General features: G+C 39.8%; 1 protein-coding gene across 1 annotated transcript in view; it reads left to right on the forward strand.

Moving 5' to 3' along the window:
• Nucleotides 1-17078, forward strand: part of lama2 (laminin, alpha 2) — a 196063-nt gene that overhangs the window by 149567 nt on the left and 29418 nt on the right. The window contains exons 32-38 of the mRNA XM_046061408.1: nucleotides 675-827; nucleotides 4345-4469; nucleotides 4638-4724; nucleotides 5141-5334; nucleotides 9017-9159; nucleotides 10395-10493; nucleotides 12454-12669. Coding sequence (XP_045917364.1) covers nucleotides 675-827; nucleotides 4345-4469; nucleotides 4638-4724; nucleotides 5141-5334; nucleotides 9017-9159; nucleotides 10395-10493; nucleotides 12454-12669 — 1017 coding nt within the window. The remainder of the gene's footprint in view (nucleotides 1-674; nucleotides 828-4344; nucleotides 4470-4637; nucleotides 4725-5140; nucleotides 5335-9016; nucleotides 9160-10394; nucleotides 10494-12453; nucleotides 12670-17078) is intronic.

The raw sequence follows: 17078 nt of genomic DNA on the forward strand, positions 1-17078 counted from the left end.
ATTTTATCGCCTGCTACTTGGAGTGCAGAGTAGCAGCCATCTATATTGCTGGGGAAAAAAATTAGCAGTGTACATAATTTAGAAGCTACAGATACTGTTGAAAAAGTGCCAAATGGAAGCCAAATAGCAAGCGGTAGCTAAACTTGAAATGTTCAGGTCGTAGAGGTCTTGGCTGACAGATGGCCATTCTATTTGTAGCTGCCGTCGTTGTTAATAAAGTATTTTTAAACGGGCGTTTAGCGCTAGCAGAGGGAACAGATGGCTCTTTAAATGGACTCCATTAATTATTACTGAACAGGAGAGAGAGGGAGAGAGAGTTACCTTGCATCTGTGTGTTTGTGTGTGTATGAATCCATGTTTGTGTGTGTGCACTGAGCGGGTATGTGAGGCTTCGTGCTTCTGTGTTCAAAAGTTACTGAAGGGAATAAATCTTAATTGTGCGTATGTGTGTGAAAGAGAGAGTGGTCAACAGTTGCCTTGAGAAATAACAATTACGGATATGTGTATAGTTGTGTAGAACGTGTGTGTGCGTGTGGTTCCCAGTGTGGTATCATGCAATGTGGCATGACACTGGTAAACTGGATCTTGTATTTCTCTCTTTCAGCTTTTCTAAATCTCGACTCTAATTAGCTCTCTCATCATTTATGTGTCTGTCTGTCTCTCTCTGTGTGCAGGAGTGTGCTGCAGGTTTCTACCGTCTTCGCGCCGGTTCCCCAGCATCTGCTCCAGCGTCTAGAGTGCCCACTGCTGCCGGCATGGGCAGCTGTGTTCAGTGCCAGTGCAGTGGGCACTCTTCCACCTGTGACCCTGAGACATCCATATGCCAGGTAAATGAGTGTGTGTGTGTGTGTGTGTGTGTATCTGCCACTGGAGACCCTTTTACAACCATATGCCAGTTAGCTACTGGAGAAGAGAGTGAGGTGGACGAGAGAGAATAAAGTGTGTGTATGTGTGTGTTGGGAGGAATGTCAGGTACTTTAATTAGCCCTGCAATAATTAACGACCCCAAGCTTATTCATATTTCGTGTAATTTCCTCTCCCCTCGATCTGACCCAAAGCGACATCCTTACTTTTGGAAAGAGGGGAGAAGGTCATTTAAGCAAAAGATATAGTAATTAGAAACAATAATGCAATATAATCTGACCTTAAAGTTCAACACAAAATGTATTGAACAGTTAGTTTTGGGTAAGCGCTGTAAGATTGTTGATTTTCTTATTTTTCAGTGTAATGTCTTTATTTATTTAGTGCAAGGGTCCATCCACCATGATCCACCTTCACATTTGTTGTGATAATGTGTGTTTGCAAGATATTTCTGCCTGCATGTCTGTACATGCCAGTTTTTAGCAGTCAGTCACTTCCAGCCTTTTCACAATCTGGTCAGTTATGTAGTGATTCCCCATCCGAAGAGCAGTTGGTCACATGCTGCCCACAGGTCTTCAGCAGCAGACTGAGAGGATGTCACTGCTTTGCCAGGATTGTACCACGGAGAAAAGTGTTCATACTGTCAGAAAAATCCATCAACCGAGACTTATTTTGGACACCTGATGATAAGCTATTTAAGTATGCAGCTTTATGTGGTTAGAACACCACTGCACTGAATAACCAGTAAGATAAATAGGTATAAACATAGGTATAAACATGAAAGATGCTGGCAGCTGCATTCTCATGCAGCCATTTTAGATAAATGATACATTAAGTATTTTTTGGAAGTATATGACGGGTACTGCAAGCAGCGCACGTTCTTTCATTTAATTGCAGTACTATTGCAACTTAACTTTTTGGAAAGCAGAGTTGTAAACCACTAATACCACCAAGCTTGAAGAGCATTTATGTAAAATGTTTTTTCTGTAGTCTTCACTCTGATTAATTTCATTTGAAATGTAACAGCTGCAATCAAATACACTGTCTTATTCTTAAAGGAATGTTTTTTGTTTGAAAGTATGGATTTAGACTTAAATTAGCATCAACACAGTCATGATAGACACATGTTGGCTGAATAATTGTGCCTCAGTATTGATGCCAATGTGTTCTTGTCTCCCCTCCTGTGTTCTGCCTTTTCTTATTATATTTATTGTTGTTACTTTTCTGCTAGTATCTCCTCTCCTCTGTCTCTTATCACTCTCCATTCTTCTACTTTCTTCTATCATTTTTCCTTCCTCTACTCCCCCATATTCTTCTGATTCCCCTAAATTCTCTTCCCTCTCATCCTCAGTTATCCTTTGTCTTATTTCACCACCCTACCATTCTCTCTGTTTTTCCTTCAGTTCTCTCATTTTTCTTTTCCCCAGACTCCCTCCGAAACCCCCTCTTTTTCCTCACCTTAATTTCTCTGGTTTTGCCAATTTGTTTCTCTCTTTTTACTTCTCCTCTCCTTCTCCTCTTGTTTGATTTCTGTCTCTCTCTGCCTCCCAGCCATTTTTTTCCTCGCCCATTTCCATCTTGCTCTCCATAACAGCATCATTAGCATTTTCTAACCGAGCGGGCTAAATTGAAAATGCTAAACGAGTTTGTTTCTGAGGTAATTAGCAGGAACGAGGAACACAGGAAGTTAATGGAAATGACTTGCCTCGTTAGGAGGCAACTTCCTGTTGCACTGATTGAAGTTCCCATTTTCAACAAACAAAGCGAACACATAAGACAGAACCCTGGGGATAAGAAGAGCTGAGAGCTTTGTGTTTGTGTACAGTATGTAGTACATTTGTGTGAGTTTCATTGTGTTTCAATCTATACAGTGTGTACATATTATGGGGCTATACTGTATATTTAACACACTGTATTTTGACATAGTATCTGTCAGAATAGTATAAATGTAAGTATGAGTAGTTGTACTGGGTGTGGGTGTGTGTGTATGTGCACGTGTTTGGCTGTATAATAAGCATAGCCAAAAATAAGCTGAAAATAAACACAAACATTTCTGGATATGAAAATATTTTTGATACATTTATGGTTGTGTGTGTCATCGTACCCTTGTGACTACCCTCATAGCAACAGGTGAGCGAAATCCTGCAAAGTAAATGAGTATTTAGATAGATGGCCTGCTCTTGAGGAAAGAGGCTTATTAAACTCTTTGACGTGTGAGATCGCACCTGTCAGCTAACAGCTAGCTGGCCCCTGCTGTGCACAATCTCGCAGCACCTCATCATGCTGGAGTGGGACTGGGCCCAAAAAGCATTCATTACTGTGTGTGGACAGCTACATTTCCTATCTGAAATATCTATGCGGGTGCGAAGGCCCTAGAATGGCTCAGAAACTGTGGGTGGTGAAAAGAAATGAATAATGACTTCCCCGCTGCTCCGGTAGAGATGAAGCACAAGCAGCTGTGATCACATTGGGTAATTCCCAGTGACCGCATGTGTGAATCTGTATGCATGTAAAGATGCTAATTTCTCAATCAACTTTTTCCTCGTCAATAAAAGTCAACTGATGGCTGTTTTTCATCTGTTTGTCTTGGTAGCAAAAAAATAAAAAAATCTAAGAGACAGGCAGCTCCTGACTTTAAAAGAGATTTGAACTGAAATTACCTTTCTGTCAGCATGTTGTCAAACATTTCACTGTCTCTGAATTTTTCCACCTTACAGCGAAGCACACCACTGATCAAAAGTGCTACTATTATCCAAAATTGTGAAGTGAACTGACAGGGGGTAATGATAGCTGCATGCCACTATTTTTTTATACTTTTGATCTGGTGTCTGTGTACATCAATCAGTGGTCCCAGGATAATTATATCACTCACCAAAAAAACAAGCCTCCCCAGTGCCATTTTGTCAGTAATCAAGAAGAGGATGATGGGTGCCCCTGTCTGTCGTCCTTTCAATTACTCATTGTCGACTTGAGACAAGTAGGCAATAATTTCCTCCAATCTGTGATTAGAAGATCTGAAATGCTTAAATCTCAGCATACATGAACTGGAATAGATTAATTTTGTTCCACAGCTGTCTATAAACCACTCAAAAATAAGGGTTATTTTCTTGCTCAAGTAAATCTTGTGTCTCATTTTCATTGTGCCAGTGGCAATATTCAAATACAACTAGCAGATAAAAGTGTAGCTTAACAGCTGTTAATTTAATTAAAAAATAGTTTGCTTTTTAAAAAAAAAAAAAAAGATGAAAAGCTTTCTGGATAAGCAGCAGGAGTTTTTGTAATTGTGTTACAGCTGCCTACATTATGCTCACACAATCAAATTCTGCATTTAAAACCAACCACACACACCAAGAACTGCTGGCTGGAGGATGATGGACAATATAACACCTACACATCAGGGTTAGAGTCATGGTGCTGTTTGAGAATGAATGGAGCCAGTGCAGCGTCTTCAGCAAATATACTTTCATGTGTGTTTGTGTTTAGAACTGTCAAGACAACACAGAGGGCGATCGGTGTGAACGCTGCGCTCCGGGATTCTACGGTGTGGTCCGAGGTTTTCAAGACGACTGTAAACCCTGCGCCTGTCCTCTCACCAACCTAGAGAACAAGTGAACTTTCTCTGTTTATTCATCTCTGTATCTGTCAAGCATGTATTATGTTTTCATATTTGTATGCCATTCCATATACATTTCTGTCATTTTCTCAGCATTTTGTTAGATGTAGACTTTCAAAGTATTAAAAGTAATTTTTTCAATAAAATCTCCTTCTGTGTCAAGTTTTAGTCCAACATGTGTAGCTGAGGGATTTGATGACTACCGATGTACCGCCTGTCCTGAGGGATATGTGGGCAAACACTGTGAGAGGTGAGACACACACAGAAAATCACAATTATCCTATAAATATTGAGCAAGATAAGATGACATTTTAATAGAGGACATAGAATCAACCAAATGCCCAAGACATTGTGACAAAGTTGTAGACGGTTGACAACAACGGTATAAGTACTTTTTGGAATTTTCTAATACGAGGCGAGTAGTATGCTACATGTAAACATCTGGCGGGGACTACGGTCGTTTGTAGTGTGTGTACATTGTTGTGTAAATGTGTTTAAGCGTTTAAGCTTTCTTTAGCAGCAAGTAAGGAAATTTTATTCTCACTTCCTGTTTGTGCACCTTTGCCACCAGTTGTTTGCAGTTGTCATTAACAGCAATGAAAACTTCTTATTGCAAGCAACAGTAGTACCTAACTCTTTCCTTCTTCCCATGTTACCCCCGTCCAGGTGTGCTACAGGTTACCATGGTAACCCGCAGATGCTGGGCAGTCGCTGCGAGGAATGTAAGTGTTCCCTGTGGGGGGCGTTGCCTGGACCATGTGACCCTGTCACAGGCCAATGCCGCTGCAGGGTCGGGGCATCGGGGAAGTCGTGTGACCAGTGCATGGAGAGGCATGTGTGTGGACCAGCTGGAATCATCTGTAAGACTAACGAACAGCTTTTTTTATTTAGTCTATTGTTGGTGCTCCTTTTTCCTTCTTCTTTTGTTGTCTTTTCTTTTTCTTTCTTTCTCTCTTCTTTTTTGTTTTTACTATTCAGGATATCTGCAGGTTGAAATATTTCACATAGAGTGTATATTATAGTTATGAAACAGGCAACAGATGCAGGTTTTACTGGTCAAAATTATGAGAATATTACGGTAATCTTAGTGCCAAACAAAAAGATCCCAGACCTTAACTTTACAATACCAGACCTAGAAAAAACTGCGCATTTGAAACTGCCTCTCTCCCTTTTTGTTCTGTTTTCTTGTATTCTATTCTCTCTGGTGGCCCACCACCCAGTCACCTGATGTTGTGACTTTTACTTTATTTTGGCAATGAAATGCAAATGAGCAGTTAAAGCTCTTTTCCCCGGTTGCCATGGGAGACAGGGGATCGTGGCAGAAGTCAGATTCAAGTCATTTAGAAAATAATTTCTATGTCATTTGGAGCTAATTTAAACTTAATATGGCCATAATGGCCTGGCCAATTCAGTTCCATTAGCATGTCTGGAGGTAAGAGAGTTTAGAAGAAAAGGTTGTAAGACAGAGGCTGATGTGAAATTGCTGCTGTCAGGTCAGAGAGGAAATTGGTTGCACAGGTCTTTATGTGTTCAGACACAAAGCGTGTGTTCATAAATTGGCAGTGCAAGTGCTGCAGTTCACCCTGACACCAAACCGGTCGCCTCTGCATCCAAACTATAATCACACACACAGAGAGGAGCGATCAGACTGCTGTTCACTTGTTGAAGAGTGATTGCACTCTGCGTTTTGCCTCTGCTCTGCCCTTTTTCCTCATTCTATCAGACGCAACCGAGCACTTTGGCACTTTGACAGCCTTGAATGAGGAACATACAGGTAGCTCTGCCATCTACCATATGACATAATTTGCATTGAAATGCAGCTAAATGTCAGTATGTGATGTCATGTGTTGCATTGATGAATGGTATACATGTCCTACATCTACAAGAGAGTTTATGTTCAAAATCAATTTTTAATTTCACAGTGAAACATACAATAATATGACCTCAAGAAATAGCAAAATACATCTGCTTATAGAGAGCCTAAGTTCCTCCCTTCGGCCCCATGTATGGAAAAAATATCTATGGTAGTCAATGGCGAGAGAGAGAACAATTTTTTCTATCCCATTTGAATTGTGCCCTGAATTACACATATAATTTTTATAAATTTAAAAAATAATTCTGTATTTTGTAAAGTTGTCTCTCACTATTGACTACCGAACATATTTTTCCCTGAAATAGGGTCCCATTGTGATCCAGCGGAAGGGAGGGAGCTCTCTATAAAAAGATCATAAGAATCTCCGCCAAAAGGTATAACCATAAGCCCTTGATGATACATGATGTGTCCTGCACTATTTTATGTACATTTAGTTTAGTGTAAAAAAAAAAATAAAACCTTTTCAGCATAATAACATATATAACCTAGATTTAAATCCAACCAAGATGCAGTACATCAAAAATTTGATCAGCAAAACCACCAGTTCCGAAGAAACTGTTGCCATCTTACCTTTAACTGTGCTATATTGGATATCTCCATTGTGTTTAAATATGTCTTTAAAATAAAGTTAGACTGGATACTCCATATACAACTTTATTATTCATTGATTTATGTTCCCATTGTCAAAATTATATACTAAATGTGCCAACTATACAGCAACATGGTGCCTATAGCACAACTTTGACAAACTCACAGTGGACTCATAGATGCAAAGTAACTTGGAGGACAATAAACAAATAAAAATCAACAAAGGACAAGAGACGCCCGACCTGCAGCTTGGCACAAAAACTATTCTCTAGATACAAAGATTAAACCAAACATTTAGCAGCTGTAAGTTACTGTCTAAGGAGCAAAGGTGTGTATTATTGCACTTGTATGTTGAGCATGTGTGTGTGAATTTCCAGTGTGAAGCACGAGTGTACTAAACTGAGCATAAGATAATCCTTGACATTCACTGGGGTTTACTTTGGCCCTTCGCGGGGCTTCTAGCTTCTATGGTTGTGATAATAAATGATAATATGTTATACTTTTTATATACTGTGAAGTACAAATGTGATGATGTGCATCATTGGACAGAAAAATGTACGTTACCGTGGCCCGAGTGGCACTGCAGCTTAATCTGTCACAGCTCTGACCAAAAGTCTAATGACTTTGTATTGTACTTGAGTTCTGTGGCCGCCACTATAGCAGCTAGTGTAGCTTTTAAAGATTAAAAGCTCACAATTCAAAACTCACATCCTCAAAGTGAAGCAAGTCTTACAGTTATTCAACCATTGATCCGTTGATCACTTCTTGTCCGTACGTTCATCTGAGCTATCAGAGCTGCAAATCCATTTTAAAGCAATTTCATTTTTACCAAGTAGACTGTGCAGCCATAGTTTGCCTTGAAAATAAAGTCAGTGACCCTTTTTTATTTTGCCTAAAGCGAACCCCAACTTTAAAAATGTGTTTTATAGTATAATTTTGTACAGTATTGTGGCATGTAGTGCTCTACTGACACCCTGAGAACTTCAGGTGACCAAAGGGCTTATGGGGACAGTAAGACTACTCTTTTGTCACCTACTTGCCTTTACAGTAATGTATGTCATAAAAATCTACAACAAAGTAAAGTAAGTTGAGTAGTGTTGAGTGTCAGGCTACATTTTGGCTAAATCATGTCAACAAAGACTCAGTAATTCTCCAAGCAAACTTTGTAGCCTAAGGTACACCATCTTGTTTAAACTCCTCAGTAGAGGAGACAGAAGCTAATTTGAGGATCTGTGGCTTGTCTTGCCAAACATAGTAGTGACAGGCAACCAGCCAGCGCCACCGAGAGCAGACAGTGATTGAAGTGAGGCTTTTTGTCTGTAAACGCTACCTTGTAACTGTATAGTACAGGATGTTTTAAAGCTGTGTGAATACACTCCGTCATCACTGGGATTCATGGCTTGGATTTGACAAGGAGCTTTTAACCCCCACATACAATGTACTAAATATTTACTGTACCTGTTTGTGTGTAAGAGTGTTCTGTTTTTGCCAGAGATTGGATAGAGGAGAAACTGTTCTTATTTTTTTTAATTTATCTTTGATTTCCCTTGTCAGAAATTTTAATTTCTACGATAAATCAGCCTCGGGCTATAGAAGGGAAGAGAAATTCACACACACACGATACAGGGAACTGTGTATGCGTATGTTTGAGTGAATTCCCTGACGTGCTTGCGTTAGTAGTGTGTGTGTGTAGCCTGCAGTGTGCGCTCATAATAGGTGCTTTTGCCTCTCTGTGGTGAATTTCATGCATTGGCAGCCCTGTCCTTCGGATGCCAGAGTCACTTAAACACAAAAACACAAACAGCCGCTATGATCACACATTGATGTGTTTACATACTCACAGATAGAGTGTAGAAATGCATGTTCAGTTGTAAAGATACACATATGACTACCATTTTTTTCTTTCTTCTCTCATTTCCTTCTTCTCATTTTCCTTTGCCATGTCAAAACCCAAACTGCAGAAGTTTCCACATGTGCACACACAAAACTAATCAAACCATCTGTAAACCCCTCTAATAGATTCAGTTGGGATCATTGCACACTAGCTGTGTATGACTGTGTGTTTCTGTTTGTTTGTCTAGCCTGTGATGATGAGTGCTCTGGTCTGTTGATCAGTGACATGGACCGCCTGTATCGCATCATCACTGATGTCACCCTCACCACACCCCTCCCACCACCTTATAAGGTGTTGTACCGCTTCGAGAACATGACAGAGGAAATCAAGGTAAAATCTGTCTTTGCCCGGTTGTAAAAGGATGTTTTTTTTTCAATTATTTTTTAACCCATGTCCTAATTCTAAAATATGTTAAGACTTTCAAATAATTTTAGTTATCAGTTTGTCTTTAACTGACCAGTCCCTAAGTCCAATTGTTGCTACGGCTGTCAAGTTTTTTTCATTTTAGCACAGCACATACAGCCTGCAGTTTACAATGATAACAGTGCCAGATTTACCACAACACATTCTTAGTAATTTCCTTTATGTCAGATAGAAGAAGACAAAAGCAGGCTTCTCACTTCTAGTCACAGACGATTTGACTGACTAGCAGTCTGATTTTATCAGCTGTATCTAGATAATAATTAAGCTAATGTTAGCTCCATCAATTGGTTGAAAACACTGTCACTGGCTGACTTGTTTCCAGCTGTCTTTTAAAAGGAGAATGATGGCTACATGATATTGTGCCAAAAAAAGTCTGCATCCTCACCAGTTAATGATTCAGGTAGAAGACATAAATAATGGAACAACATCGCAGTGTAAATGATTTCTTTCTAGCATAACTCTGTTTTGATGATTAGATTATAAATCCGTTCATATTTTTAACTGTTTAGGAGAGGGGTTTGACAAAAGGTCTGTTGAAAGAATTGCTTTGGATGTTTCTTAGAAACAACTAGAAACACTTCCATAGAATAATTTATGAGCATTGTAACTGTAACTGTAACTGAGCATTCCATCTATATACATACTGTGAAGAATTGTAATGTAAGCATCCAAAAATCAAATATGTACAACATATTAAACGTCCTATGTAATCAAAATGGAGTTATTAATATACATGATAGTCAAATTAGATGGCTCACTCAACCTGAGCTAGTTAAAGGAACATTGTTATTAACATCTGGTAGTGAGCTCCTCCTCCAATACAAATCATCATTTGGGACTGCTGAGCATTTGCATCGTCAACAACATGATAAACTTGCACTTCAGCATTTCAGAACTTTGTTCTCATAATTGGACAATTATTAGTATCATGTTTAGTGTGAAATAATTCAAATAACTTGAGTTTTATCATATGTGTTTTCTGTTTAATTATTTCTTTCTTCCTTGCCTCCTGCCCTCCCTTGCTTATCCTCTTCTTTTCAGCTATACAGCACAGAGTCAGGCAGTTAGAAAGCCTTGCCTTGGGCCAAAATGTGTCAGACGTTTCTGTGTAATTCCTTCATCTCTCTGTTTCTCTCCTGCAGCACATGCTGTCACCTCAGAAAGCTCCGGAGAGATTACTACAACTGGCTGACTCCAACCTGGGATCACTGGTCGTTGAGATGGACCAGCTACACAGCAGGGTACAGTCACTTTTGTTTTTATTTCTTGGGTCGACTTTAGTATCTGTCATTGTCTGCCTTCCTTCCTCTTTTTATCCGTCTTTCACCCTTTCTTTCGGTGTCTGTCTCTAACATAACGAGATGGAGCAAATATAGACTGTCGCTGGAGTGAGATTATAGTTTAGGGCAACACTTATGTACAAAGAACAGCAAAGACAAAAGTCTTGTAATGTCTAAAACAAACTGTGCATTGCAATAGAGACAACACAAAACCCAGTCTAGCTAGTAGCGAGCTGCAGCATGTGGATTGACATAAAAGCAATGCAGAAACCAATTCAACCATTTTTCCAACATGTTGAGGGATCTTTGACACATTTTTAAACAGAATTTTCACTTAACTAGCTGAGCATGAGTGAAAACCAGAATGTACAATGATGTGCTGCAACTATTTGGTCTGTAGAAGGATTAACCATGTTATGAGACAATGGACCCCTGAGCACCATACCCGGGTTAACCTGCTAGGGGAGCTGAGGTAAAAATATGTTGGTGGGCCCCTATTAACCCCTCCGTTCCTTCTGCTCTCTGTGGAATATGCAATACCACCTGGCCCCAGGTGTGCAGTGTGGTAATTTGATCAAACACAAATTAATTTAGGAATATGCAACATGTATGCAAAACTGATATAATAAAAGTTTCAAAACTGAATTTTGGCAGAGGGATCCTCTTCAAGCCAAGGCTTCAGGATTACAAAATAAAGCATGCTCCACCTTACAGGGGCTCTGTGGCGTTTTCTTGTTAACAAACAAAAGTTATGTTTACATTAATTTGCGTAGAATAACCTGAAACCAACAGCAAAATGTGACCCTGCCATCTAAACAAGTAGTGGAGAAAATCTCCAAAGTGCCCTTATCATGACAGTTGACATCGTACTTTAATGGCGCATATTCCAAAAACATTTTTATTTAAATTAGCAAAAACCAGTTGACACAAAGTAAAGCTTTTTTGGGGCTGCTGGAGTCCATTCTGATAAGATAAGATGAAAAAAAAAAACAGACTTGGATCTAGATCAATATTGGTATCAAATCAGGTCATCCCTGAGTCTTTTTCATTTCCAACTAAAAATGTTAATAAGTTAGTTCAAACAGAGGGTCTTAGGGGTCCCCCTGTGGGCCTGTGCCTGGGAGACCCATTCGGGAATCCACGCATGCTTGAAAGTATTTCAAATGAATCATTGTTTGTGTTTTTGTATCAAACATATTCAACACCCGGAAGCATTTCTATGTCTTTCTCCTCATTCAGAATGCAAGTTGAAAATCGCAGAGTTGTATCTCATCGCAGCTGTGTCTCAAAGTTAACCAAAACAGAAAAGAAAATTCTTAAGTGGAGGGGGTCTACAAGTGCCAAGCGGAGAAAAATAACACTCACATTCATGCTGTCAAGCTACACCCTTTTAGGGACTGGGGCCTTGATATTTGTTGACAGCAATGCTATCACCCACAACCCATCTCTCGCACACACACTAACACCAGATAAAATCATATAGCATGGTCTTGTCAAATCACAACAATAATTATCTGCTCTTTCTTTTCGTGTGTGTGTTAGACTAAGTGTCTTGGGATGTGTTTTCAGGTCTGTCAAGGATTCATTCATCTCTCGTTTTCCTGGTCCTCTGTGCGTGTGTGTTTGTGTGTATGGGTCAGATGGGGTAAATGTGTGAGGTTGTGTTCTTTTTTCATGTCAGTAATTCATCCATCTTTGTGTTTGTGTACGTTGTGGCACATACACACACACACACAATAATATTGATTGTGTGTATGTGTTGCCATCATTGTCTGCCATTCTTTTACATCTACTGTAAGCCCTCATCCCTCTGTCTTTTCCCTTTCTTCGTTAGACAGAAGTCAATATGTTCATTTATTCAACACTTGTTTATTATTTTATAATGTGTGTGTGTGTGTGTGTGTGTGTGTTGTGTGTGTAGGCCACTAAGGTGTCTGCTGACGGAGAGCAGGTTGAGGATGATGCTGACAGGATTCATAAACGAGCTAAGGACCTGGAGCAGTTCATCAGGGATACACTGCTGGGAGCTAAAGGTAGCAGAAATGAACACGATCTCTCATCCATTACTGCCTCCATGTCCTGCCAACTGGGATTTCTGGATTTATCAGTCTACTGTCTCACTAGTTTCATTTGTTATTAGAGTGCATCACATTATATTACATTATATTAAATATAAGGGATCCCTGTGGGAAATGAAGATTACATTAGGAGAATGGGAGATGTATGTAAGAACATGAAAAGGTGAAAAAATAAGCTAATGAAATAAATTATTATACTCACAGAACATATTAAAAAGCAGCTATTAAATTAAGATGTAGCAGAATGACTTTGACAATTTATTGCCTGTAAAAGAAACACTAAGATAAGAAAAGTGTTATTACTATGAAGAATAATTTCAGAGACTTGTTGTTCTAAAGCCTGTATTTACTCAATTATATCAGGCCCACCTTTTGAAGGAGAGACATCTTCGCAGTGAGACAACAAAACATCTTTCTGCCTCCTTGTTAGTTCACTAATGTAAAACACAATGGCTGATGGGCCGGCGGCCAGCTGCTGGTGCTCGGCGCCAGCTGCTGATGCAAAGTGTTGCCTGAACAATAAAACGGATCCAGCATCGCTAACCAGGTTGATAAAGAGTCACCCACCAAGATAATAGGGTGCAGTGGCTCAGTTTGTTTTATTTTGTTTGGAGCTAGTTAGCAAGTAACTGTGCTAGTGAGAGTGCACATGCAAAATGATGTTTCCACATTTGTCGGATAGAGGGAAATTGTTACGGTTGGGTGGTGGTTGGACTCGGTGAAGGTGTGGGAAAAAAGGGTTTTATTCTTGAGAACAAAACAATAAACTAGGCTTACGAAGTCAAGGCTTTGAAGCTAGAGAGCTTGTGGATCCAGGCGTTGGTGTGTGGCTGGCGATGTGAGGAGACACGAGGCAGCAGAGGTCTGAAAACAAAGTGAAGAGACACAGATAGGAACAAACTCTAAGGCGAAGAGGCTTGAGATGAACAAGAATCGTCTTAGTTTGGCCTACAACTGCATGGATGGTGAAAAACAATCTGGCACTTGCCCTCCAGAGGACAGGAGCTTAAGAGTAGAGCGGTGATGAGCTGATCTGCAGGTGTGGAGGAGACCCAGGTGCAGAGCCAGCTGCCACGCCCCCTGCACAGAGACAACCACAACCGAGAGAGACAGAGCAGAAAACCCAATCAGCAATATAACCTTAGTCATAATGTTGGCATGCATGCATGCTGTCATGTTGCAGCGTTAGAAAAATTTTATGTTTCGGTCCACTTGATGAATGTAAGTCCAATATTTGCTCTCCTTTCAGCTCTGTTTTGTTCCCCACCCACTCCTGAAGGGAAATGCCTCTTTTGCTGCTAAATGTTTGACTATGTTCACCAGCTAGTCGCTAATGTGTGTCTGCTGGGCAAGTAGCATACAGTGGGGTTTTAGACCTTGTCGTTAAAAACAGCTGCATGTTGCATGTGGAAAACAACACTAATGAAGCTGGTAAATCAAAACAGTAGAGCTGAGGGGAACTGCAGTCAAGTGCTAAGTCTATGTGGGGTTGTCACTACAAGCGACCACTTTCACATTCATATAAATTAAATTTAATCCATTGTTAATATAATAAATATTGACTCGCAGCTTTAAGCTGGTGGTGTTTTAGGGTTTTTACAGTGTCCATCAGCAGTTTTATATTAAATGAGTAGTAAATCAATTAATTAAAGTTCTTAATGTTTTTGTGGGTTTTTTTAGCCACAAACTACAAATATTAGATGTCCATCCACTGTTTCAGGTTTTAAAGGGATACCATACGATTCTGCAGACAGTTTGTTGATATTCACTCAACTGCGAAACAAACACACCCATCCCTTCACTGCTCCTTCAGAAACTCTGGCCCCTAAATTCTGTTGAAATATGGCAGATTCCACAGTCTGCTGGCCGAGGGCATGTTAGCCTCAATAAGGTGACATAGTTTTTGCAGTACTTTAGAGTGTGACAAGAAGTAAAGCTAACGTAGTCTTGCCTATAGTCGACTGTACGTCAAATAGTGTGTGTGTGTGTGTGTGTGTGTGTGTGTGTGTGTGTAGTCACTGAATAGTTAATGACTATTCAATAGTCAAAATGGCATGATCCTTGTTTCATAATGCCTCTGCAAAAATTTGACCGTGAGATTGGCTGTCAAATCATGCTCCTCCGATCGAAGAGGTTTATGCAGCATTGAAACACTTCAGCTGTGTTAGCACACCGTTGGCTGCTCATATAGGGTTGTGATGGCGCAATGGATAAGACACATGCCTTTGGTGTGAGAGACCCGGGTTCAATTCCCCACAGTGACCCATCTAACTTGTTTCACAATTTGTACTCTTCAGAGCTTTTTCTCAGCCATCTCTCCTTCTTCTCAGCACCTTGAGTCCCGTACTGAATCCAGCATGTTCATGTTTACAAATTTATCTGTCCCACTGCTCCCTTGCTCGAGTGCACTACCACCACCTGCCCGCTCCAAGCCATTTTGTTTGTTACATTTACTGAGCCAGGGCTGTGTAAGAAAACAGGATTGTTTTTACGGAGCACACAGAAAACGGAGAGCTAGTGAAGGAAATGCACACTGAATTTAACAAAGTGTTTGGGAATCGCATAGTATACCTTTAATGTTGCATGATGCTATGTTCTCGCTGGTGAAAATTATTCTCTCAGAGGCCAAACTATGATACAGTCCAGATGGTTCAGTCTGGCAGAGGTGACTCTCTCTCTCTCTCTCTCTCTCTCTCTCTCTCTCAAAAGGATATATATATAGAAGCATATGTAACTACAAGAGAGTATTTCACTTCAGTGTCTTTTGGCCGGTGCAGCATCTCCTCCATCAGCCCCTATATCAATGGCTGTGTGACCAGCTTGCGATGTGTTTTTCCCTCCTGCCAGTCACAGCCCTTACATGTGTTCCACTGGAAAGGATATAACTGAAATCTAAAGGGGCTTTTTGTGCTTTTTCCGTCAGTGTCCTTCATGTGGAAACTTTGCAGTTTTTCTGTTTCAAGCCGTCTTTTCACCATCGCTGGCCAAAAGTGCCAACTTGCAGGTCACCTTGACCGCTTGGTTGAGATCTTCTTAAGTGGCTGCCAAAGCTCACAGAACCCCAATTAAACGCAGAGTAACTTTTACTGGTGTGGTTTATTTTGACAAATAAACGCAGGTCTTAATAAGATGCTGAGTCTAGTTTTTATTGAAGTTCTTAAAGGTTCAGTGTGCAATATTCAAGAGGATCTTTTGACAAAAATGCAATATACTTCACCATGTTGCGCTGCCATGTTTGTACAGTACCCCAAATGGACAGTCTTTGCAGAGCACGAAGAACAACAACAAGTAACATTAGCAGTAGTAGTAATCGACTGGTTTATTAAAAGACATTTTATTAGAGACATTTGGATCCTGTGCACTTGAAAAGGGAGGGGTGAGCGGGGACTGATGTTGCATTCATGTTGGGAAGGAAGAATTAGAATCTTTTTTCCTCCTTAAATCTTTATTGCAAAAAGATAAAGTCTACATGAGACATATAGAAGTATACATAACTTTGATTTGTGCAAAATTACCTCATATACATATTTTGCAAACTTGTAATTTCTAACGTAGTTATAACATTTAGTTTGCTGTCCATGTAGAGTAAACTAGATGTCTGCGTGTTGTTTATATGCTCTGATAATGCTAATCCAGCACGTTTGTAGTAGCGTCCATGTTGATTCCACATTCGGACTTAAGAGCACATGAACACATAATAATAATAATAATAATCCTTATTTGTAGAGCACTTTTCAAAAACAAGTTACAAAGTGCTTTAACAAGTGTAAAGAATAATACAAAAAAAAAAAAAAAAAAAGATAAGAGCATGAAAATTTTATATAAAATTAGTAAAATACAATAAAATAAAAGGGATAAAATAAAGTCAAATAAGATCGGGAAAGGCTCTCCTATAAAAGTATGTTTTAAGAAGGGACTTAAAAGAGTTCACTGACTCAGCCGCCTTGTTTTCCTCGGGCAGGCTGTTCCAGAGCCTCGGGGCCCTGACAGCAAACGCTCTGTCCCCTTTAGTTTTCAGTAGAGACTCTGGAACAGACAACAGACCTCTGCCCGAGGATCTCAAGGTACGTGCTGGTGCGTATGGGACTAAAAGGTCAGAAATATAACAAGGCGAGAGGCCATGAAGAGCTTTAAAAGTGATCAATAGAATTTTAAAGTCAATTCTAAAACATACTGGGAGCCAGTGTAATGAAGCTAAAATAGGAGTAATGTGGTCATATTTCTTTGTTCTGGTTAAAAGCCTGGCAGCTGAGTTCTGGACAGTCTGGAGTCGATCAATAGATTTTTGGGTTAAACAGGTGAAAAGGCTGTTGCAATAATCCAGGCGTGATGAGATGAAGGCGTGTAAAATGGTCTCGGTGTCCTTAAAAGTTAACATAGATCAAATTTTTGCTATATTTCTAAGTTGATAAAAACATGATTGAACAAGCTTTGTGGTGTGCTGCTCGAAATTTAAATTACTATCAAA

Source organism: Micropterus dolomieu, linkage group LG10, assembly GCF_021292245.1.
Source record: "Micropterus dolomieu isolate WLL.071019.BEF.003 ecotype Adirondacks linkage group LG10, ASM2129224v1, whole genome shotgun sequence".
In the NCBI taxonomy this organism is placed as follows: domain Eukaryota; kingdom Metazoa; phylum Chordata; class Actinopteri; order Centrarchiformes; family Centrarchidae; genus Micropterus; species Micropterus dolomieu.